This window comes from Triturus cristatus, chromosome 12 (genome assembly GCF_964204655.1).
Source record: "Triturus cristatus chromosome 12, aTriCri1.1, whole genome shotgun sequence".
Lineage (NCBI taxonomy): Eukaryota > Metazoa > Chordata > Amphibia > Caudata > Salamandridae > Triturus > Triturus cristatus.
Window position 1 is genome coordinate 730,101,399 of NC_140595.1, and position 23,542 is coordinate 730,124,940.

General features: G+C 42.0%; 1 protein-coding gene across 5 annotated transcripts in view; it reads right to left on the reverse strand.

The window, feature by feature from the left end:
- Positions 1-8,533: 8,533 nt before the first annotated feature.
- Positions 8,534-23,542, reverse strand: part of LOC146782613 (beta-galactoside alpha-2,6-sialyltransferase 1-like) — a 471,648-nt gene continuing 456,639 nt past the window's right edge. For 3 of the 5 annotated variants that reach the window (XM_085636954.1, XM_085636952.1, XM_085636953.1), the window contains exon 6: positions 8,545-9,543. In XM_085636954.1, the coding sequence (XP_085493080.1) occupies positions 9,287-9,543 (257 nt within the window). In that variant the 3' untranslated portion in view covers positions 8,545-9,286. Of the gene's footprint in view, positions 9,544-23,542 lie in introns of all 5 variants that reach the window. The other 2 variants (XM_085636950.1, XM_085636951.1) reach the window with 1 other exon arrangement.

Genomic DNA, 23,542 nt, shown 5'->3' on the forward strand with positions numbered 1-23,542 from the left:
TGGTGGTGGGGGGTGGGGTGTAATGCAGTAATAATAGTTGACCTGGGCTTTATAAGTCTGATTTGGTGGATTTCTATGAATTATAAGAGGTACAAGAGTATTAAGAATCTATTAAACAGATTATTGTTTATGGTGTATTTCAAAACTTTAAAATGGGGAGAAAAATTTAAATTTGTTCATTAAATATCAATGGCCTGAATGATTCTAAAAAGTTAGGGATCTTGCGGCACTTGATTCAATCCTTGCAATTTGATATTTTATGTCTACAAGAGACACATGTTCCATGGTCTAAGAGGAGTCTGTTGAAAAACCTTGGCCTAGAGCTTTCAATTTGCTCCAAACAAATGGGAGTCACAAGAGGTGTTGCTGTTCTTATAAAACATAGGATTGGTAAATGTGTTAGATCGTTAGGTGATAAATGGGGAAGATGGGGAATTGCAGAAATTATTATTGAAGGGATTAAATTTACTGTTTGTTCTATATATGGTCCAAACTTAGATGATAAAGAAGTATTTAATCTAATTAGTTCCAAACTTGCTGAGTGGAATTATCCTCTAATTCTCTGTGGAGATTTCAACATTAATATTGATGCTAACTGTAATATTAGGAACACCTGGAATTATAAAGGTTGTAAAATTCAAACTTTTAGAGCTCTTAGGGAACTAATTTTAGGGAATGGACTGATAGATGTGTGGAATAAGCTTAGACCCACAGAGTCAGGTTTCACTTACTTTTCAGCCTCACACCAAAAATTTGCACGTTTAGATTATTTTTTTATTTCTGCTAAATTCGCTGAAAATATAAGTATTGATGTTTTACCACAAATTATCTCCGATCATAACCCTATTGTGTTAGAATTATTGTTTTCCTCTCAGGAGCATTCTCAAAAAAGACCATGGTCATTTCAAAGAAATTTACTGTTAGATCAGGACTATTTAGCTCATATGGCTATGATTATAAAGGAATTTTTTTTGAATAATAATAACACGGCTTCGATTCAGATAGTTTGGGACACTTTTAAACGACTATAAGAGGTGAGACTTTGAGCTATTCGAAATATCGTCTTAAAAAAAAAAAAAAATTGCATTTAAGGCCGCCCTAGACCAAATAATTCAGGCAGAACTAAAATTAGCCTCTTGTATCAGATTAGGTTCTGGTGTACAGGAAGCTCAAAAAGCTTTGGCTTTTGAGCGATCAGCCGTCTATTCTTTTTTGGCTGAGCAGGTAGCCGCGAAGTACAAATTATTTAAGAAATAATGTTATGAATTAAGCGAGCAAACGGGTAGAATATTGGCTCAAAGATTGAAGCAGAGTGCAGCTACTACAGAAATAGATACAATTATTGATCAAGATGGTGTAAGTCAAGAATCTAGGTCTGGCGTATTGAAAGCATTTCGGGATTTTTATCAATCATTGTATAATCAATAAAATGATGGTACCAGTGTAAGAAGCGATGAATCCAGCTATCTTTTAAATTTAGATCGTTCTTCTTCTCTTTTTGATGATCAAAGAGCAATGCTATCTGCCCCAGTCACTTGGGAGGAGATAGAAGGGGCTATTCTCGGTCTAGCTCCTGGTAAAGCAGTCGGTCCGGATTATATCCCCTTGGAATTTTATCGAAGTCTTGAAATTAGAGCTGCTAAAAAAATTTCAAGAAGCATTTCATGGTCGGTCTCCTTCCTCATGGTCATTAGCTACTATTGTTGTATTTAAAAAAAAAAAGGAAAAGATCCTATGGATCTTGGGTCATATAGACCAATCTCTTTAATAACTTCCGATAGTAAGATCTTTTCTAAAATTTTAGCAAACAGGCTAAATGATTTGATGCCTAATTTAGTAGCTAAATTTCAACATCGCTTTATAAAAAAGTGAGACACATCGGACCATATCAGAAGAATTATTGCTCTTTTAGACTGGGCGCATGCCTCGGGGTCCCCAGTCGGGTAGTCCTACTGGACGCCGAGAAGGCGTTCTATAGGGTTGACTGGGGATTCCTTTGGCATGTTCTGGCTTGGAAAAATTTTCCTGTAGAATTTATAACAGCTTTGAAGGCTCTATATAATGAACCTAAGGCCGTAATACGAATAACTTCTGATATTTCTAATTCATTATCAATAACAAGGGGGACCAGACAAGGGTGCCCCTGCTCCCCCTTGTTATTTGCGCTTTATATAGAACCATATTTGCAAAAACTTATAAATCAGGAAAGCATCCCCCCGGTTATAATTTATCAAATAGAATATAAGATTTTCGCTTATGCTGACGATGTCGCGATTGTCACGTCTGATATCAATTTAGCATTCCCTAAAATTATAGAGATAGCTCGGGAATTTGGCTTATATTCTGGTTATAAATTAAATATAGCAAAAACGCAGATAATTCATTCTGTTGTTGGTTCACCAACCGATTTGACACTTTCAACGACAGCCTTTTATTTAGGTGTGAAACTGTCCGCTAAGGTTGAAGATATCGTTGGCCTTAATCTCGATCCATTACTTGTTTCTACTAATAGGTCTCTTGAAAGGTTAAATAATCTTCATCTTTCTCTTTATGGTCGTACTAATGCTGTCAAGATGCTTTTTTTTTCCCAAATTTCTTTATTTCTTTCGGACTATACCTTTATTGTTCCCCTCTAGCTTATTCATTAAAATAGATAGAATAATCTCAAGATTTTTATGGGGGTATAAAAGAGCTAGGAGGTCTCTTAACTGGTGTACCTTACCTATACTCAGAGGAGGTTGGGGACTGCCGAATTTCCGTTTATATTATTTGGCGGTATCACTTAGGTTTATGAGTGTCTTAATTTTCCAAAAAACAATAATGGATGACTCTACATATCTATCAATTTATGTAATGATTCTTGGCGCTCAAGCACGACAATGTTTAGTGCGTTTTTCTGAACCAAGTTACTATAAAAAAACAAGATTTAAAGTCATACTAACAGCTTATCAAATATGGAAGCAATTTAAGAAAAGATTTTGTTTGAACAGCAATCTTAGTTGCTACACGCCATTATTTGATAATCCGATGCTGCCAACTATATTTACAAATCATACTATGCAGCGTTGGCAAAGCTTTAAAATATTCCGGTTAGGTGATCTCTATCAAGAAGAACAATTTGCATCATTTCCGTATTTACAACAACAGCATAATTTACCCAAAGTAGATTTTTTCAAATATTTACAAATACGCAGCTTTCTAATCACAAAAAATGTATTAAATACTAATAAAATCAAGAAAATTGATGTACTGGAATGCTGCTGGAAACAAAATAGAATTGGGGTGATTTATCAGACAATGATAAACCGATTGGAAGATAATCTTGAATCATTTAATATAAAATGGCAAAGGGATTTGGGTATAGAGAATATGAATGTATTTGATGCATTGGCTTTGTCCGATTTAGTCCTTTTTAATGGATCTTTAAAAAGTCAATTCTTTATGAGTATATTTGATCTATATTACACCCCTGCTAAATTATCGAAGTGGAAAGCCAATAGAGGCGATAAATGTAGTCGATGTAGATTTTTTGGTGCAAACTCTATTCATATGTTTTATCTTTGTCCTAATTTAACCCAATTTATTTCTGAAGTTCAAAATTTTTTCAATAATATCATGGATTCACTAATAACACTCTCTCCTGAACTTGTAATACTTGGTGTTCAATCAAATCCCGATAGGTCTCGGACAATTGCTGAAGATGGCTTCTTATTCATATCTATGTCTATTTTCAGATATTGTATAACCTCTCATTGGCTTGATGTTGATCCTCCTTCATTTTTTCAGTGGCAATCCAAATTGTTAAATATTTATCAATTAGAGCAAGCAGTGTATTGTTTAAAGGGGAGGAAAAAGAAAGCTTTTGGTCTAAAAATTTGGGCCCCTATTCATAATTGGATTCAATCTTAAAAGTTTAATTTGTCTACTCATCTAAATGCTGTTGAAGTGATGTTTAGCCTGGTTTAACCATTTATTTCAATATTTCAACCATTTGTATGAACTGTATTGCCCGATCAATTATTTATTTGCTGCTGTAAAAATCAAAACAATATAAAAAAAAAAAAAAAGGAAAGGACAGCAAAGGCTCACTCTAACAGAGCGGTTGCAACTTCAGCTGCCCTCTTCGAAGGAGTGACTTTGAAAAAGATCTGTTGTGCTGCAACCTGGAGGTCCACTCATACCTTCACGCAGCACTACTGCCTGGAATCCGCTCAGGACGCAGATGCAGCGGTAGGCCAGGCAGTGCTTCGCCATCTCTTCGCTTAAGGTAAGCCTCTTTTTAGCCTTTGGAAAGAGTCTTTTTGTTTTTATGGTGGTTTTTCATATACTAGAATGTATTAAAAAAATATAAAGTTTATCTATGTGAAGTGTACTATTGGTTACGCTATTATTCTCTTTCTTTTCCTCTCGCTAAGGCTGTGTATATGGAAATGCTGCTACATAAGTGATGTTTTACTTTTCTTTTAAAAGTATACTCCGTACATCCATTCACATAACAGTATGCACAGGTGTAGCCCTCTGGAGTTTTTCTTGTTACCTAAGAGTTTGTGGGTTCACTGTGTGCTAAGTCTCCCACCATCCGCAACAGACAAACTACAACATTGGATGTGACTGCTTGCTATTCTGATTCAGGCATGTGAATCTATGAAAGATACCCCAATACTGGATAAGAAAATAAGTTACTTACCTGTAACTACGGTTATCCATTATTGATATATTTCATAGATTCACATGCACCCATCCCCCTCCCCGTAGAGGCTGTTTCCTCCTTTATACATTAAGATACTCACTTCTCACTTGTGCTGGGAAAATCTGAGGGAAACTTGCCTCTACTGGGAAAGTTCTAGAGGGTGTTAGCAGCTGATTGGCTGCGTTCATCATTTAGTCCTTTTTTTAAAAGGACATGGACAGATAGGCTATACTTATTATCAAAAACAGGGTAGTACCTCCTCCGCCACGTTGACAATCAAATAAAGTCAAGTGGCTATGATGTGTGTTGCTGGAAGATTTGAAAATCCAATCTTAGTGCCCTCACACACCTTTTAGGGTGTCATGCTTCATCATTGGGCGCTCCTCGTCTGTCCGGCACTGCAATGCCTGAAGGGCCTGTGGGCTTCTTTATCGGAGATCTTGTGATCTGGAGATGCCGTATAGATGAATGCAGAAGAGGGAATGTAAGTGAGTGAATAAAAAGTAGCTAAAATAGGCTCTGGTAGCCTCCCAAAATGTGTTTGAAATATAAAAACACGGTACCAGGACTAGGAAAAAACAGTGGTGCTATGTTGTGGTCTTCAGGTACCAGGATAGCTACTAGTCCAAAGAAGGTCACTAGTGTGGTCAACATGTTTCGTGCCATCTGAGCCCAATCTACGGGCTGCACTTTATCAGGACTAAAAAACTATTGTGCCCCTGTCTGGGGCTGATGGGCTCCTCTCTGATAGAGAGAGACACCTATAAGTAAATACCGGTTTTACCTACTCGGGTGCCGGTCTGTGAATCCACCTAAAAAGGGAGACATGAGGTGGACAGGAAGAAGCGACACAATTTATAGATGAAAATCAGGAAGTTGTAAACAACAATTTGCTATACAAGTGCAGTAGTGTATAAAAATCTTCCTGAAGGAAGTGATGTGTGTCTGCTCTATTATCCGGTGGGTTGTACTATCCTCAAGAAGCGACACAATTTATAGATGAAAATCAGGAAGTTGTAAACAACAATTTGCTATACAAGTGCAGTAGTGTATAAAAATCTTCCTGAAGGAAGTGATGTGTGTCTGCTCTATTATCCGGTGGGTTGTACTATCCTCACCGCGTGATGTTCGACAGACATAAGATTTGTATTAAAAAATAGAAGCATTCGAATTCATGGTCTTTTTTTCTTATATTCTTTTTCTTATATTTCAAAATCTTTTAAAACATATCTGTTTGATTGTTAATAAGGGATGTGTGTGCAGACGACAGTGATAGGTAAACTTGTTGATGCCTCTTCTGCCATCTAGTCTGCCCCTGGTCTAAAGAGAGAATGTTTTAGTTCATACGTGGTCTGTAGCTTACGTATACAGTTCATTCCATGGAATCTCGTCGTTCAGGCCTGTGCTCACGGATGAGAGGCGTAAAATCCAGCGTTGCTCCATTTCAAAGAGTTTCTGTTTGTTCCAGGTGGTGTTGGTTTCCAGTAATGTGTAAACAAAACATGATTAAACAACACCCCTTGACACATCAGGGACGATTGAACTAAAGTAAACACCACATTGCAATTACCGCTTATGCACCACATGGATTCCGCACCTTCCTTTTTGACACATGCCTTTTAGTACAACAACAAAGGTGGGGCCCCTTGGTGAATGATGACACTCTCCATGGATGAGTAACATGTTTTAAAAGACTTTGAAATATGAGAAAATGAATATAAGAAAAAAAGACCATGAATTTGAATGCTTCTATTTTTGTCTTATCAAGGTGTCCCTCATTGTGGTAGGGACCATCCGTTTCGCCTATGAAACACTAAAAAGCCTCAATTGACGTAAGTCCTCATAACACCATCTAATGTGATGTCCTCCATATCCGGTATAAATGACCAGTTTTTCTACAACTATATATCGATGTCTTTTAGCTAGTTGTTGCATCTAACAATTTGAATCTTATGTCTGTCAAACTTCACGCAGTGAGGGTAGTACAACTCACTAGATAATAGAGCAGACACACGTCACTTCCTTCAGGAAGATTTTTATACACTACTGCACTTGTATAGCAAACTGTTGTTTACAACTAAATGATTTTCATCTATTAATTGTGTCGCTTGTTCTTGTCCACCTTATTTCTCCCTTTCTTAGGTGGATTCACATACAGGCACCCGAGTAGGGAATACCTGTATTTACTTACAGGTGTCTCTCTCCATCAGAGAGGAGACCATCAGCCCCAGACAGGGGAACAATAGTTTTTTTGGTCCTGACAAAGTGTCACTCGAAGATTGGGCTCAGTTAGCACGAAACATGTTTACCACACCACACTAGTGACCTTTTTTGGACTGGTAGCTATCCTGGTACATGAAGACCACAATATAGCACTGCTGTTTTACCTAGTCCTGGTGCCTTGCTTCTATTTAAAAGAAATGTTTAGAGGTTAGCAGAATCTATTTTAGCTACTTTTGACTCACTCACTTACACCCCCTCTCCTGCATTCATCTATACGGCATCTCCAGATCAAAAGATCTCCAATAAAGAAGACCCCAGGCCTGTCAGGCATTGCGGTACAAAAGGGGGTGGCGATGGACGGAGCATCAGAACCAATCAAACACTCACACCCAGTCATCAGATCTGGGTTTGATCCATCACCGTTCTTTAGCCCACTCTGCCACCCCAGTTCAGACATGGCCATATGCAAATCAGTCTGACCCTGTGCCTCATGGGAACAGTCCAGCCCGAACTGCCAAGCCATGCCTTCCCTGGACCGGAAACAAGCTTCCTAGGACCGGTTTCTGGCATTTCAGCTGTCTTCAGCCAGGCTTGCTTGAATCCAGTGGCAAAGTGAGCAAGGGACTCACGTCTGAGCATACACTGCCAACTTATGGCGAACAAAGCGGTACAAAAGGGGGTGGCGATGGACGGAGCATCAGAACCAATCAAACACTCACACCCAGTCCACAGATCTGGGTTTGATCCATCACCGTTCTTTAGCCCACTCTGCCACCCCAGTTCAGACATGGCCATATGCAAATCAGTCTGACCCTGTGCCTCATGGGAACAGTCCAGCCCGAACTGCCAAGCCATGCCTTCCCTGGACCGGAAACAAGCTTCCTAGGACCGGTTTCTGGCATTTCAGCCGTCTTCAGCCAGGCTTGCTTGAATCCAGTGGCAAAGTGAGCAAGGGACTCACGTCTGAGCATACCCTGCCAACTTATGGCGAACAAAGCGGTACAAAAGGGGGTGGCGATGGACGGAGCATCAGAACCAATCAAACACTCACACCCAGTCAACAGATCATTGCAGCGCCAGCCAGACGAGGAATGTCCAATGATGAAGCATGATACACTAACAGGTGTGTGAAGGCACTTAGATCTGATTTTCAGATTTCCAGCGACACACATCATAACCACTTGAATTTGTTTGATTGTCAACGTGGCAGAGGAGGAACTACCCTGTTTTTGATATTAATTGTGCCATTACAAGGTAGGAGCCAGGGTGTAGGACCTCCTTTAAATATATCGCTCTTCCTTCCCTCATTTGATTTAGATAGATAGGTTATACTTAACATGGCTCAAGGCCATTATAGCCTATGGCATTATTTGAGTACTGCTTGACTATGGTACCGTGGAACTCCCATCTCGACGACGGGGAATGATTCAGGCATGTGAATCTATAAAAGATACCAATACTGGATAACCGTAGTTACAGGTGAGTAACTTATTTTCGTACCCAGGACCTGCAAGCACCGGAGGGTCGAGATGTGTATTTTAATTACCACAACGGCAACAGCGAGTCGGGCCACCTTCTCATGCATTTTGGCCATTACGGGCAAGGACAGCAAAGCCCATATTTTTTTTTTTGAATGATCACCTCACAGTTTTTAGACAGCCAATCTGCTCAAACCAGAGTGAAGTTAGCCTGTCCCAGATGATAACGCAGGCAGGCAGCTCCCGTACTCCCCAGAGACCTAAGGTAAGAAGCCATCTTCATCGGTGGAATTCTCAGACCCCTCTAAGTTTGATATTCACTCACTGAGTGAGTCATTTGGTGATTTAGACCCTGTGGCTCTCGGTCCATTTGACCTGTACTGTCTAAGTCCTCTGGCACTACATACTCCAGTCCAGGTGACAGTCATAGCACCTTTTCTGGAAGTCCTCAAGGCTCTGCAGTGGATTTTTTGGTGTTCCACTGTTGGGTCCCTTTGCAAGAGTCCTCAAGGTGCTGCATGGGTTCCTCAGAGTCCATTGTTTCTGGCTCCCCTTCTAGAAGCCCTCAAGGCGCTGCAGTGGGTTGCTCAGAGTCCATTGTTTCTGGTTCCACTTCTAGAAGGCCTCAAGGTGCTGCAGTGGGTCCCTTAGATTCCATTGTTTCTGGCTCCCCTTCTAGTATCCCTGAAGTCACTGCAGTGGATTCCTTGGTGCACAAATGTTTCTGGGTCCCCTTTGAGAGGGGCCTCTAGGTGCTACAGAACCTCTTGTTCTTGGCTCCCTTTCTGGAAGTCCTCAAGGTTCTAGAGCGGGGTTCCTGAGATCCCATTGTTTCAGGCTCCCTTGGTGAGAGTCCTCAAGGCCCTGCGTCAGGTTCCTCAAAGTTCCACTGGTCCTAGACGCTGGCCTGGGAGCAGTTCAGGGTGCGGAAGCCTGGAAGAGTCACCTTGCCATGTAGGATGATGTCCAGGTCGGGGCCCTGGTTCAGGTGCTTCACCAGATTCTTCTCAAACAGCAGTGGGTGGTAGGCACCCAGGGTGCAGGCCGTATCATGGAATTTCTCGTAGTAGTGACAGAGATCCTTCTGACGCTGCGAAGGTAGGTACTCGTACACATGCACCATGTCACAAAGGGAGAGCATAAGGAAGATACCTGAAAAAGAAGGAGAGAGCACTGTTAGAGATATGCATAGAGTAAGATATAGCACATTATGTAATGTACACTTGTGCACTGAAAGTGACAAAATTACCTCTGGGTGCTAAAGAGAACAAGGTGTATTAAATGCCTATCTACTTTGGTTCAATAAAATGCAGGTACGACTAAAGGAGATGGAAGGAAGGGAAAAGGCATTGCTAATTATTTCTTAATTGTAAATCGTTCTCTCTTTTCATTAGTGATATAGGTCAAATATTCCATAGTTTAAACACCCTTTGCAGAAAGGTAAGGCTTAGTTATGGATGGCTCTGTGCATCTTACAAAGAGTGCGTGAAGTGTGCCGATCAAAGGCGTAACACAGGCCCCCGCAGCCCCTGCGGGACGGGGGGGCACACGAGCTGCAGGGTGCCCTCTCAGCACAGTACTGAAACCTGAGAGCTCCAGATCAAATCCGGAGTGGGGGCCCCTCCGTATACATTGCAGGGGTGCCCCCTCAACTTTTGTTACGCCCTGGCTCTGATAGAGGAAAGAGAGCATTGTTAACAACATGTATGAAGTGTGTGATGGTGAGAACATCCTATAGGACATGTGTAAACTACTTGTGAGACAAGAGTGGCCTGCAGAGGATTGAGAGCACTGATATGGGTCGAGAGCAAGAGCAAGATATATATATATATATAATTTACTGCCGGTCGCCAGTAGGTATTTATAGTTAGGACCTATTTTCCATAGAAAAAGTGTTTTTTGTTTTGCCAATAACTCCTTTGCGCCGTTTGACGAACCATCACAAGATTTTCAAAACCAATACGATGCTCACTTTAGCTGCTGTCTTGAAAGTTTCAGGGTAATCCATCAAGCAGGGCAAAGAAAAAGGGGGGGCCCAAAACGTGTTTTCCCCATGCTAATACTCATAGGGATTTTGAACACAAATACAGCCCGAACTGCTGGACGTTTTACACCAGATTTGGCAGAACGGTGGCTCTTGGTCCAGAAACAAACCTTTTTGTTATTTGGTGTAAATCTGTAGTTTTTGAGATATTAAAAACAATGCAAATTTGTATATCTAAAGGCATGAACCTTCTGCAAATCCTTCCAATCTCGTGCAGAGATCTGATTGGCTGCTAACACTTCAACCAGGAAGTGTTGGCAGCAATCTTGAAACTCAGCTTCAGCCAAGTTCCAAAACAAAACGTAAAAATAAAGAAAATGGGGGAGAGTAGCAATCCCCTGACCCCCAAGCCCTGGTCCTGGAGTACCCTAAGAATTTTATTTTATTTTTGCAATTAAAATTGCAACAGATTGGCGAATCCCTGTGGGAAAAAAATAACAAGCATGGTCTCTCACGCTTGTTTACACATGAGCTCCAGGTGGGCCAGTTCCAGGGGCATCATTATAATTCAAATAAAGGGAGGGGATGCACAAGGCCCCTCCTCCCCATGGCCAATCTTGCCCCCAGTGACCGCCACCTCCCTTGGGCAGGCCGATGAAAAAATAATAACAGAGATGGGCTGCGCTGCTCTCCTCCCGAGGCACTTATGAGCCCCGGGCACCACCACCTTCCTGTGGCTTTATTATAAAAAAGGAGGGGGCTACGCGGACCACCTCCCTGGGACCACAAATATAACAGTGGGAAGAGGACATGCGGCCCCTCTCCCGAGCTATGTACAGCCCCGGGGACCACCACCTTCCCAGGGCTTTGTAACTTAAAAGAAGGAAAGGGCTAATCTCTGCCTGAGGCACCACCCCCTTCCTGTGGCAGGCCATGGAAAACAAAAGGAGGGGGCAGCATGACCCCCCTCCTGGAGCCACTAATGGCCCTGGTGACCGCCACCCCAGAGCTGGCTCCCTATGTCCCGGGGTGCCCACCTGGGACATCGCTGTCGCTTGGTGGAATCTTTGACAGCTTCTGCCAAACGAGAGCAAACAGCATCTCCATTCCCAGCAAGCAGGAGCAGGAAAACTGCTCCCGCTCACTGGGAGCGGAGTTTGCATCATGGGGTCGCCACGGCTGAAATAGGCCCGGGGAGAGGGGTCCGCGTGATGCCCTTCCAGTATTTGGCCAGGCCCCTCTCCCATATTAATGTTTGGCCAGGCCCGGGGTTGGGATCCCCAGGCTGAAATCAGCCTAGGAAGGCCCCACTAAGTTTTGAGCGGGTATTCTGGCCCTAATGCTAATTTCACATAAATTAAACCTCAGCTGGAAACATTTACAAGTATAAACATAACAGGTGCCCCAGATGAAGGTCCACTTCTGTAAAGAACACTTGAGCCTAACTTTCTGGGCTTGACGAAAGCATAGCAGATGGGTTTTCTTGGCAATTCCATTTTTAAAAAACAATCTAAAAACCTAGGTTGAGGTGAATACATTGTTAATCTATCGGAGCTCAATCTGTAGTGACTGTGATGAGTGGGTTCTTTCTTGTCCTGTCCCGGTGAGAGCAGGGTCCATGGTTATCCCTTTAAATCACTACATGTATGCAAATATGCAAACCACAAGGAAACTCCGCCCATTTGGCACCGCCCCAGTCACCTTAGTAGCATGGAAAGGTCTACATGCCTTTTGCCATGCTGGTGAACGGCTTACCAAAAGGCCCCCCAGGGCGTTTCCCGACGATTTTGGTGACATGTTCTTGATGCCTAGGCATATGAGGACATCACCATCAAACAAAGAAGCACTTACTTAGCAATGTGGCTGGACTGTAGTGGAAGGAAAATGAGTAAGTGATGTCATGTTTGTAGTCTGCCTACCATCCCTAGAGGGGTGAATGTTCCAGCATTTAGGAAGGAGGTTGGAATGATACTGATGGTAGGTCCTCAGAAAGTGAACTTGCTGTGGCTCGTGGTGGGAAAGGCTTACATGGTATGCTTAACAGAGGATGTAAGTCCAAATAACAGGCGGTCACAGTTGATAGCCTAGTAGAATCATTGCAAAACCCATACAAAGAATTAGGAAAAAACATTTTAGAAAATTCAATTTTTATATCCGCATTATAGTCATGCATCTAAGATATACATATGTACACAGGTGCTCTAGGAAGGATCGTGCTCAAGGAAGTGCTTGTTGGGACGGTTTGGAAGTGTGGAATGGGGGTGTCTATACAGTATTTACAATGTGTCCTAAAGGAAGACATGTGTGATAGCCTGAGTGGCGGAGACCCATTAGAGATACAATCATATGGTAGATACAGTAGCACAATTACTGTTATCAAAGCTGTGCAACACACAACACAACTGAAGATCGCGCTGACTGCTAGACGCTCGGTGATTTATTCCAAAACAAAGTAACTAAAGGATACAAGCTGACTGTTTTGATGTTCATTATGCATATATAATGTGGAATACACACCTGGCATTTAACCAATAAGGTAGTTATTAGTAATTAACCAGAAGTAAGAACTCCAGTTATGTAGATATTGTAGGATAAAGGAGGAGGTGAGGTTTCTTTCTGGTACAGTCACCTACATGCCCACTCACACACCCAGTCTGCTACTCTCACATCCACTTACAGATCCATACAGCCACTAACATCTACTAACCGATCCATACACCACTCACACATATGCAAAACCGCTTACACACCCACTTACAGACCCATACGACAACTCACACACCCACTTACAGAACCATACAACTCACACACCCACTCACAGAGCAACACAGCCACACACACACACACTAATTAACCTATACAGCCATTCACACACCTACTATCAAAGGTCACACTAAGCAAATGCAATTTAAAAAACCATAGAAATTCACTACAAAACACATAGGTTACAAGGCAATTATAGTTAGGAAATATAATTTTTTTTAAACTTAGAAATTCACTGAAAAAACAAAGGTTTCAGGGCTGCTATAGTTAGGAAATATATTTAAAAAACCTTAGAAATTTACTGAACAAACCAAGGATTTCAGGGACGTTATAGTTGGGCTCAGATTTCACTCATACAAAACCACTGAAATTCAGCATTTATAGTTACCTGAGGTAACTAAAATGTACTCCCCCACAATGCACTGTTTATGACCTCACATATAACATCATTCATGACATGGTCAATGACATCACTAATAACACCTCAAATGACATCACTGATGTCATCATCCATTGAGTGTGCGTGTTGTGTAAACATTGCAGAGTTTTAAAGATATATACTGAGCCACTGCATAACTTAAATGCTATTCTTTTTGTACTACTAATGAGTGATACTATTTCTAATATATGTCATCTGAAAGGCTGTGAGACTGTCTAAATCTGTGTGAGTGGTTGTCTGTGTGGCTGTATGGGTGTGTGATTCGCTGTATAGGTCAAGAAGTGGGTGTGCATGTTGCTATATGGATGAGTGAGTGCCTGTGTCACTGGTTGTATTGGTGAGTGAGTGTGTATGTGCGATGCTGTATGGGAGGGTAAGTGGGTGTGTGAGTGGCTGTATGGGTGAGTGTGTATCTGTATGAGTGCTGTATGGATGAGTGAGTGCTTGTGTGAGTAGCTGTATGGGTGGGTGAGTGGTTGTTCAAGTGGCTGTATCAGTGAGTGAGTGCCTGTGTGAGTGGCTCCATGGGTGAGTGACTGGGTGTGTGAGTGGGTGTATGGGTGAGTGAGTGGCTAGTTAAGTGGATACATGGGTAAGTGAGTAGGTGTGTGGGTGGCTGTATTGCACTGTCAATGTATGTATAAGTGGTTCTATAGGTTAGTGAGTCTGCATGTCAGTGGCTGTATTAAAGAGTAGGGGCCATATGTAGGTAAGCTTCACATTTACCGATTCATAAATACCGAATTTTACCGATTCGGTATTTATGAATCGGTAAATGTGATGTAGGCAATGATTCAGTAAAGTTTACCGAATCGGAAAAGTTCGGAAATTATGAATCAGTATTTACCGATTCGGTAATGAGGCATACCTTCCCATTGATTCCTATGGGCCTGGAGGCCCATAGGAATCAATGGGAAGGTATGCCTCATTACCGAATCGGTAAATACCGATTCGGTAATGGGGGGAGCATATACAAGGGCGGCAGGGTGTCACATTGACACCCTGTTGCACCCCTGATTCTTGCATGTGTGCACATGTGGCGCACATACATGCCCTAAGGGCATGTATGTCTGCCACATGGCACTCTTAAATCAGCAAAATATTGCTTTTTGCAAGGTATTCGTTATTTATCACCAACCTGTATTTGGTGGTAAATAACGAATTCTTAATACTGATATTCACTCTTTAGAGTGCTCCCTACATTGCATTTCTGGATTCGGTATTTACCGATTCGGTATTTTACCAATTTCTTAATTTCCGATTCGGTAAATACCGAATCCAGAAATCAGCCCCCTACATAGCAAATGCCTAAATACCGGTCGGTAACGGGATATTTACCGAATTTCGGCCGTTACCGACCGGTATTTGGCTGCCTACATGAGGCCCTTAGGGTCTGTGGCTGTATGGGTGAGTGAGTAGTCTTGTGAGTGCCTGCCTGACTACGGTTTTAGATGTATGTTTTAGATGTGCTGTTTAGACTGCTGATTTAGATGATCTTTGTCAGACGCTGCTGCTAATTATTGTGTTGGGATCTTTTTACTGTTTTTGAAGTTCCTTGTCGACATCTCTGCCTGACGGCATTGCTTCGCACTGATTGGTTGTGTTTGTCAATCAGAGGCGAGCCCGGGAGGAGCCTCTTGAGCTCACTGGATACTTTATGTGAACCGCAGAGCGGATGCGCTCATCTTTAGCCTGACTACTGTTTTGCATGTATGTTTTATATGTGCTGTTTAGACTGTTGATTTCTGATGATCTTTAAATAGATAAATCTTTGATATACAATGGATTACGTGTTTACTAGACTCACAAATGTGTATCCGGCTGTGCAACTCTTTTGTGATTCGGAAAACTGTGTTTCACTACCTTTTGATGATTTTCTACTTTGCGCGATTGGGACGGGGCGCAACAAGAGTGCATGCACGCCAACATTGAGAAAACAAAAGGAACCCGCGAAAAAGGAAGGGTGTGCTTCAGGTTTTTCAAAAAATATATTTCATATCGTCGTTCCAACCCTGGTAACACCCAAAGATAAGGAATGTTTAAAATTACAAACAACTTTATCACGTCGAAGATTCTCCTTCAAATGACACTCGAAAAATATGGCAGCAATAATATACGAACAGATGTCTCTTGTACAGACGGTGTATTGTTCTTGATTTTTGTCATCATGGATTTTTAAATGGCAAATGCATATATTTTGAATACATGGGGAATAATGAGTATTTCAATTAAGTTTCATTTCTTGAATGTAGCTTGGGAGGGGGGAGTAAGTAAATCACGTGATTTTAGTTGTGCACAGGTGGGGAAGGAAACGCCCGATTTATAAACAGTCACGCTCAGCTCAGAAAGTTGATTCAATTGAACCGGTGCACTCACACCGTTTGGGAGAGTGTAGGAATATTGCCGGTAAGAACTTGGGATGTTAAAGTTTTTCTAAGTGGTGTAGGGAGTTTCTAAACGTGTGGGTTGTAAGAAGGTTGGATAACTAGTGGGGTAGAGTTGCAGCAGTATTGGGAATGGAGAACAACACTTACGTTGTACTGGGCTGGTGAGGTTGGAAGTTGTCTGGGGATGTATCGGGGAGCACGCTTTCAATTTAGGTTTCAGGTAGCAGGGTGGAGCACGTTTTGTTATTATTGACAACACTAGGTGAAGGAGTACGGAGCACTAATCATGTTAAGGGGATAGGATTTATAATTGAAGGGTGTGAATGTATATGTCTTTTGTGCAAGATTAACATGAAGTTGATGCATATATTTTTAACTGTCCATAGATACCCCTGATGAAGGTCACTGGATGACCGAAATGCATTGGGTGGATTGATTAAGAAGGAGGAAGCAAGTTTCTTAAACATGCCTGTGAATAGGCCCGGATGGGCAATTCTTATGCAATTAAATGTGTGAAATAATGGAAATACGAATCTTTGACGTGACGGACAAGTAAAATGAAGCTTTGCAAATAAATGGATACATTTTTTATATACAATGGATTACGTGTTTACTAGACTCACAAATGTGTATCCGGCTGTGCAACTCTTTTGTGATTCGGAAAACTGCGTTTCACTACCTTTTGATGATTTTCTACTTTGCGCGATTGGGACGGGGCGCAACAAGAGTGCATGCACGCCAACATTGAGAAAACAAAAGGAACCCGCGAAAAAGGAAGGGTGTGCTTCAGGTTTTTCAAAAATTACTCATACTCTTGACATGTCCCTGTCAGATCGACCTGAAGTCAGGACACTTTACAGAGCAACCATTAAGGCATATCTTAAACTGGTTCAGAAATCTAGGGCCGAGTACTTTGTAAATGAAATAAAAAAACAGTAGTAACCCTGAAAAAATCTCCCCCCTCCTCAATGGTCTTACGTAACCTGCATATGCGGCTAAGCTCTGTATAGCTTTGAACGCCCAATGCAAGGAACTGGCAAAGTATTTTATTAGTAAAGTAGAACATATTTATTCCAACTTTACCTCTGATACTAGAGATTTAAGGTTAGAGGTTCATACAACCTACCCCCACCACATCTCCACCTTCTCCCTCTGCTGTCCTTTCTCTGCAACAAAGTCAAATTTGGGCTTACCAGCTGACAACCTTAAGCCATATCTGTTTCTTAAATTTCAGGATTGTCTTTTTCCACTTTGTCTTGAGCTGATAAATCTTGACTTGACATCAGCATCTGTCCCAGCTTCTTAGAAGCATGCCAAAGTTATTCCCCTGCTGAAAACCCCCGCTTTGGATGCTTCCAAACCAAAAACTTTTCATCCCATTTCATTACTGCCTTTTCTCGCTAATGTCACTGAGACACATATTAACAACATCTTAACAAATTTCTTGGAGACTACCAAATTCTGGACATTTCTCAGAATGGTTTCAGACCACGACACAAGACCGAGTCGGCTCTGCTTGCTGTTACTGAGTATCTCCGTAGCTCTCTAGATGTAGGTAGATCCTCTGCTCTAATCCTGCTTGACTTAAGCGCCTCTTTGGACACCGTGTCTCATGATAATTTACTTTGCCGTTTACAAGAGATTGGTATTGGAGGAGCTGCACTCACCTGGTTCTCCTCCTTACTCTCAGCTATTTTCTCAGGTTTTTTACCCCCCACATAGTTCTCATTCACACACTCTGTTACATGGTGTTCCCCAAGGTTCCTCGCTGAGCCCTACTCTTTTTTATGATTTATATTCAAACATTGGCTCAGGTTTTGAAATCCCAGGGGCTCACGCTGGTGTCAGATGCAGATGATACCCAGCTTGCGATCTCTCTTTTGAACAATCCTACTCTGGATCTGGCTACATTCCATTGCGGCATGGTGGCTGTTGCAGAGTGGATGGCGGCCAATTGCCTTTAACTGAATTCAAAGAAATCTGAAATCCATCTTTAAGGAAGAGATATCCACCTATAGCCTAAGGTGTTGGCAAAACATGTAGGTGTCTGGATCGACAATGCCTTGACCTTTGAAGCGCAGGCAAAATCGGTGGTAGGCGCCTGCTTTGGACTTCTACGTGGGTTCAAACCTATTCTTGGATTTTTGACTACCACGCCCGCCAGGTTATCATTCAGTACACCTTCCTTTCAAGATAGGACTACTGTAATATTGTGTACTTAGGATCTAATAAGATGATGAGCAGAAGACTCCATTTGGCCCAAATGCTGCAGCAAGGTTGCTATTCTCTTTCCCAAAGTTTTGCTCGGACTCTAGCTTTATCCATAAGTGCACAGGCTCCCTGTGGACAACTGGGTTCATTTCAAGGTCCTGTGCACTGCACATAAAATCCTAGCCTCTTAGGGGCCTCCCATTCTGTCCATTCTGCTCCATCCTTCCCTGGCCCTCGCAGGTTTTGCACTCAGCTTACCTCAACTTGGCATGTGTCCCACATGTCAGAAGAGTAAGAGCAGGAGGCTGCACTTTCCGCCGCAAAGCACCTGCTCTCTGGTTCGCACTTCCTCTGTCTATCGGGTTCATTCAGAACCGTTGGGCATTCAGGAAGGCCCTGAAGATATGGCTGTTGTCTGATTATTCGCTCCTGTGGTCCTTCTGCTTGTCTTTTACAGTGGCCTTTCTTGATACTAGTGATGGGACACCCTATTGCTGGGGTAGCCATGTGGTTTACAAATATTTTAACATAACATGTGTGGGTGTATGAGTGGGTGCATGAGTGGTTGTATGGGTGAGTGTGTGACTCTATTTGAGAGGCCCTATGGGTGAGTGTGTGGGGGTGTGAATGGCTCTATGGGTGAATATAGTGTGTGTGAATGTACTTTTAGATGTGCAAATGAACCAAACCTGCCGTCTTTATTAGAAATGAAGAAGATGAGGATGTCATACGACTAGATACCTGCAGATGCCATGTTTTATCTGCTTTGGACTAGGTTTCTTTTAATGCTTTGAATTGTGTGCATATTGCAACTGGCAAGACCTGAAGAAGCACCAAAGGGCCTTTATTGGCCACACATTAACTTTCTCCCTAGGCATATTTGTTTTAGGTAGCATCCATAAATATATACTCATAACACATCAGGATTATTTTACAATAAGTCTATAAAATCAGTTGAAGATGTTCTAAAACTGGGGAAAAATGTGTAATATCAGTTGTTCATGTTCACTTTTGTAAAGGTGATTTAACACCTCATCACAATCCATCACAGGACCAGTGATATCTTCTACATCTGTCCAATATTATAGGGCCAATGAGGGCCGCGGAGTCTGCAGATCATTTTTAGGACTCGCCTAGGCAGCGCATGCGCTGTCTCTTCGAGATATGCTGTATTCACTCTGTCTGCTTACAGCCCGTCCATTGCTTTTAATTGGTAACTACAAGTGTCCTTAGCAAAGGCTTGCTTATATGTGATTATTCTAGTTTATACATCACTCCTTTTCGCGTTTTGTTGCTCCCCATAGAGTACACCTGAATTTCTTTTAGCCTTTCACCTGTGTGCATGTATGTTTGTTTGTATGTGCTTTTTTGGTTTTTGTTTCTGTCTGTTTTTCAGGTAGGGATTATTTTCATCCTTTGTCCTGTTGGTGAATCTCTCATTCAGTTTATTTGTGTTGTTTATGTGAATATTTTCAGCAATACACAAACTCTTGCTGGTAGTTTCGATTTGTATCGGCAAACCTTTGTTCATTTTATGTGTCTTGTTTATGTGTATATTTTTGGCAATACGCAAACTCCTTCTGTTAATTTTGCTTTGTATCAGCAAACCTTTGTTCATTCAGTACCTTTGTTTTTGTAGCCAGCACGTAAAGCTTGTGAAATTTTCAATAACCTTATTTTTTGCACTTAGTCAACGAAAGCTCTTTTTTTAAATTACAGTAGTCTTAATACATTCTAAATACATTTCAATATTAATTCAGCGTGTAAATGCGTTCTTTGTTTTTTTTCAAGCAATACGGTAGGCAGACCCAGAACGGACAGAAGTGTGGTATTTCTCGCCACACAAAATGTTAATTTAGTGTTTCATTAGCACTATCCTCTTCTTGTGGTACAGTCACAGATTATGTTTGCTTGAGGCAGGCATGGACTGCATGCGTGCATGTAAAAATATGCCTGCACAGCGAACATCTGGAAATGTTGACGCTAAGGCATGGAGGATGCTTTGTTTACCTGCCGAGCCCAGGCCACAAACAGGAAGCCATTTATTAGTGACTCCCACTGTACAAGAAAGGCACCAATCAACTTGCGATGTTTCCCAGAAGAGGATCCTGTAGCCTTAAAATAGCATAGAAATTAGTTTTTTCTGAATGTGTTCTAGGAAATTTGTAATAGATTTTAGGCATTTAAATTGATGTATAGCATTGCAGTATATGGTTTTTGGGTGGAATATTCTAATTAAAAGCATTCTTTAATACCACTGGGTGTTTTCGAAATATTTTAAAACGGTTATAAAATGTCACAGATTGAAAGCGTGTGTCCGTATATTTGACTGCTGCTTGGGCTTACATAAGGACAGCTTGCCAAATTTCAAATTACGTTGGGTGCTTTTACACTGCATAACTTAATAAATTGTACTGCAGTAGACCTCGTAGTCATCTAGTGCCTAGATGCCACTACATTTTAAAATTGGGTACAATTCAGTGAAGTCTCTTCAGACAGTACCCGTGCTTGTTTACTAAAACCATATAGGGCAACCTCGTCTAGTCAAAGGCTTTGACGTCTGTTCTGGCTGAATGTTTGTATATGTGGTTTGTCATTGTGGTGGGCACGGTGGGGGTGAGCTGCTTTGGTTACTTGGTGGGACGTTGCTTTTTTTGTATAATGTGTTCTTTGTTCTGTGGAAGTATCCAAGCTTGTAGGGAGCACTGTGTACTGCATGTACAGCGTTTTTACTCCGAACGAGGCAATTGTGATTAAGACTTAAAATAGACTGGATTAATCTTTACTACGCAAGCAAATAGGCTGGAAGTCAGGTGTAAATGCATTTGTAAAGCGCTTCTATAGGCTTCGAAGCGCTTGAGTTATGGTTTGGTCTACCTCTAAGTCACAGGGTTGAATCCCAGTAAGATAACTCGGTGCATCGACACGTGAGTCACAGAAATGCATTTAAAAATATCAAGATCCAGTCATGGTAAAACAGCTCATTAGGCTATGCACCTGCTGCAAAGATTGCTTTTCTGCATTGAGCTTTGGGTTAAGGTAAAACTGCCTCCCCCCCTGAAGAGGTGGTGGTCCTGGGGATGGAGGTCTGCAATGGACCCACTTCATTATTGTTTTTGTGCCCCGGGGAGGTGTTGGTCCCTGGGGCAGCGGCGCGGCATTTCTTTAAAAAAAACACACAGTGTGTCCAGGGGAGGTGGTGGTCTCCAGGGCTGCGGGGGGGGGGGGGGGGGGGAGAGACCCCGGTATTATTATTTAGCCCAGGGGAGGTGGCCTACCCGAGGCAGCAGGGGGCCGAGCACCCCCTTGCATTTCTATTATGTTTAGCCCCGGGAGGTGGCATTCCCCGGGGCACTGGGGGGGCCCGCACAGGCCGCGCATTATTGAAACATTAGCCCTGGAGAGGTGGTGGTCCCTGCTGGTACATAGTTATATGGGTAATGTGAGAGAGCAATGTTGGATAAAGCAGCAGAAAGGGTTCTTCAAATGTGGCAGGTGCAAGACCTGCGTAGGGAGCAGAAATAGAAAGACATACCCTCTTCCTACAGGAAAATTGAGGGACACCAGAAAATTCATAAATTGCAATTCTGACTTCTGTGTGTATGTGGTGGTCTGTCCATGTGAGAGACTGTATGTGGGGAGTACGATCTTTCCTTTGAAGAAGAGGATACTAGTACATCAAAGGGCAATCAAAAATGGTGATGTTAACTATTCAACTGCAAGACATTGGGTGAAATGTCATGAACAGGATCGTAATGTTTTTTCTTTCTTTGGCATTGACAGAGTGGAAGCTAGCCTGAGAGGGGGAGACAGGGAGAAACGACTGAGAGTGCTGGAGTTGAGTTACATTCTCCTTCTTGGCAGCAAGTCTCCGACAGGGATGAACGAGAATGAGGAACTGTTTGTCCACATCGGATGAGTAGCAGTTGATCTCCTTACTTTAATTGAATACGGTTCCTTGTTTGATTACGATTCCCCTGTGATATATTGGACCCCGGTGTGGGCTTCCATCTGGGGTGTAATGTTCACTTTTGGAAGACCTTCACAGGTGGCCTACTGGACCAGGGCTCTGGTAACTAGGGATTGTGAAATCTAGAAGTGTAGAGTTGCTCTGGGGGTGTTGGCAAACCAGGGGGTCACCATGTGCCGTACCCCGGTGTTTCCTGTTTTTTTAAATGATTTCTTGCACGGTTTCCACAATTCACGAAGGATAGTTTTCTATTTTTCTTGTTAATATCCTTCCCTTGAATTTTATTGTACTTTGCATAACTTTTTTATACCATGAGGCATGCTCTAGTGGTACCTGGCTGTGGGGTGTCTGATCATTGAGTAAAAGGCCACTTGGCCAGAATCTTTGATCAGTGTGAGACCTAACAGTGAAAGTGGTCTCATTAGGTCTACACTCCACTTTGGGGTATCATACACAGGCTCACATGAATTATTGGGGGAATTGCTACCTTATTTGGAAAATTCATGAATTTAATCAATTTTTTATTTTTTGATGAGACAATTACGAGGACTTGTTTTTGTCATTTAATATTGTAATGTCAAAAGTTATGGACATTTCTAAACGGAGTACACACCCTATGAAAGTTATAACAGGTTTGGGCATTGAGTCTGTCGTCTATGCCTAGCATCAAATGGGAATACTTTTTCTGTCTTTTATGTCACTTATTTGTGAAAACTTTAAAATGGTGATTATTTCTCTGTGCAAACTGGCTTTGAAAAAGACCTTGTGGTCGAAACGCGTTGCCGTTGAATTAACAATAACTATCAGACCACGATCCTGGAGTGTGAGTCTTTCTTTGTGGATGAAAGGTGATACGAAGATTTTCTCCCCCCCCAAAAAAAATATACATGTGTATATATATGAAACACTGTGTCAGGGGTTGCTTTTACTCATTTCAGGTTGGCTTGATTGGTATTTTACCAATTCAAAGCTGTAATACTGTGCCTGGAGTGGTAATTAGCTTTTGTCATTTTGCAGCTCAGCAAGGACAACACTGTGCTAGTCCTATGCTTAAAGACTTTGCTGTACAAATAGCAAAAGAGTTTGTCCTTTCCTATCTCGGCGTGGATGGCACTTTGCTAATCCTATGCTTAAAGATTTTGATAGAAAAACAGACATTTGAGGCGAGCAGATCTAGAGTGTCGCTGGTGTTGAGAGTGCTCCATACAGGAGCTGCTTTCCACCTAAACTTGAGAACTACCCAGAGTTCTCTGCTTCTTTTTTGCATAATTTATTCGTCACTCTATGCCTGAAAGGGTATTTCTTTGACTTATACTGTGTGCTCCCTTGTGTCTGGACAAAGCTATACCTCTCTGAAGAGCTCTAATTAGAGCAAAACACTGTGTCAGGGGTTGCTT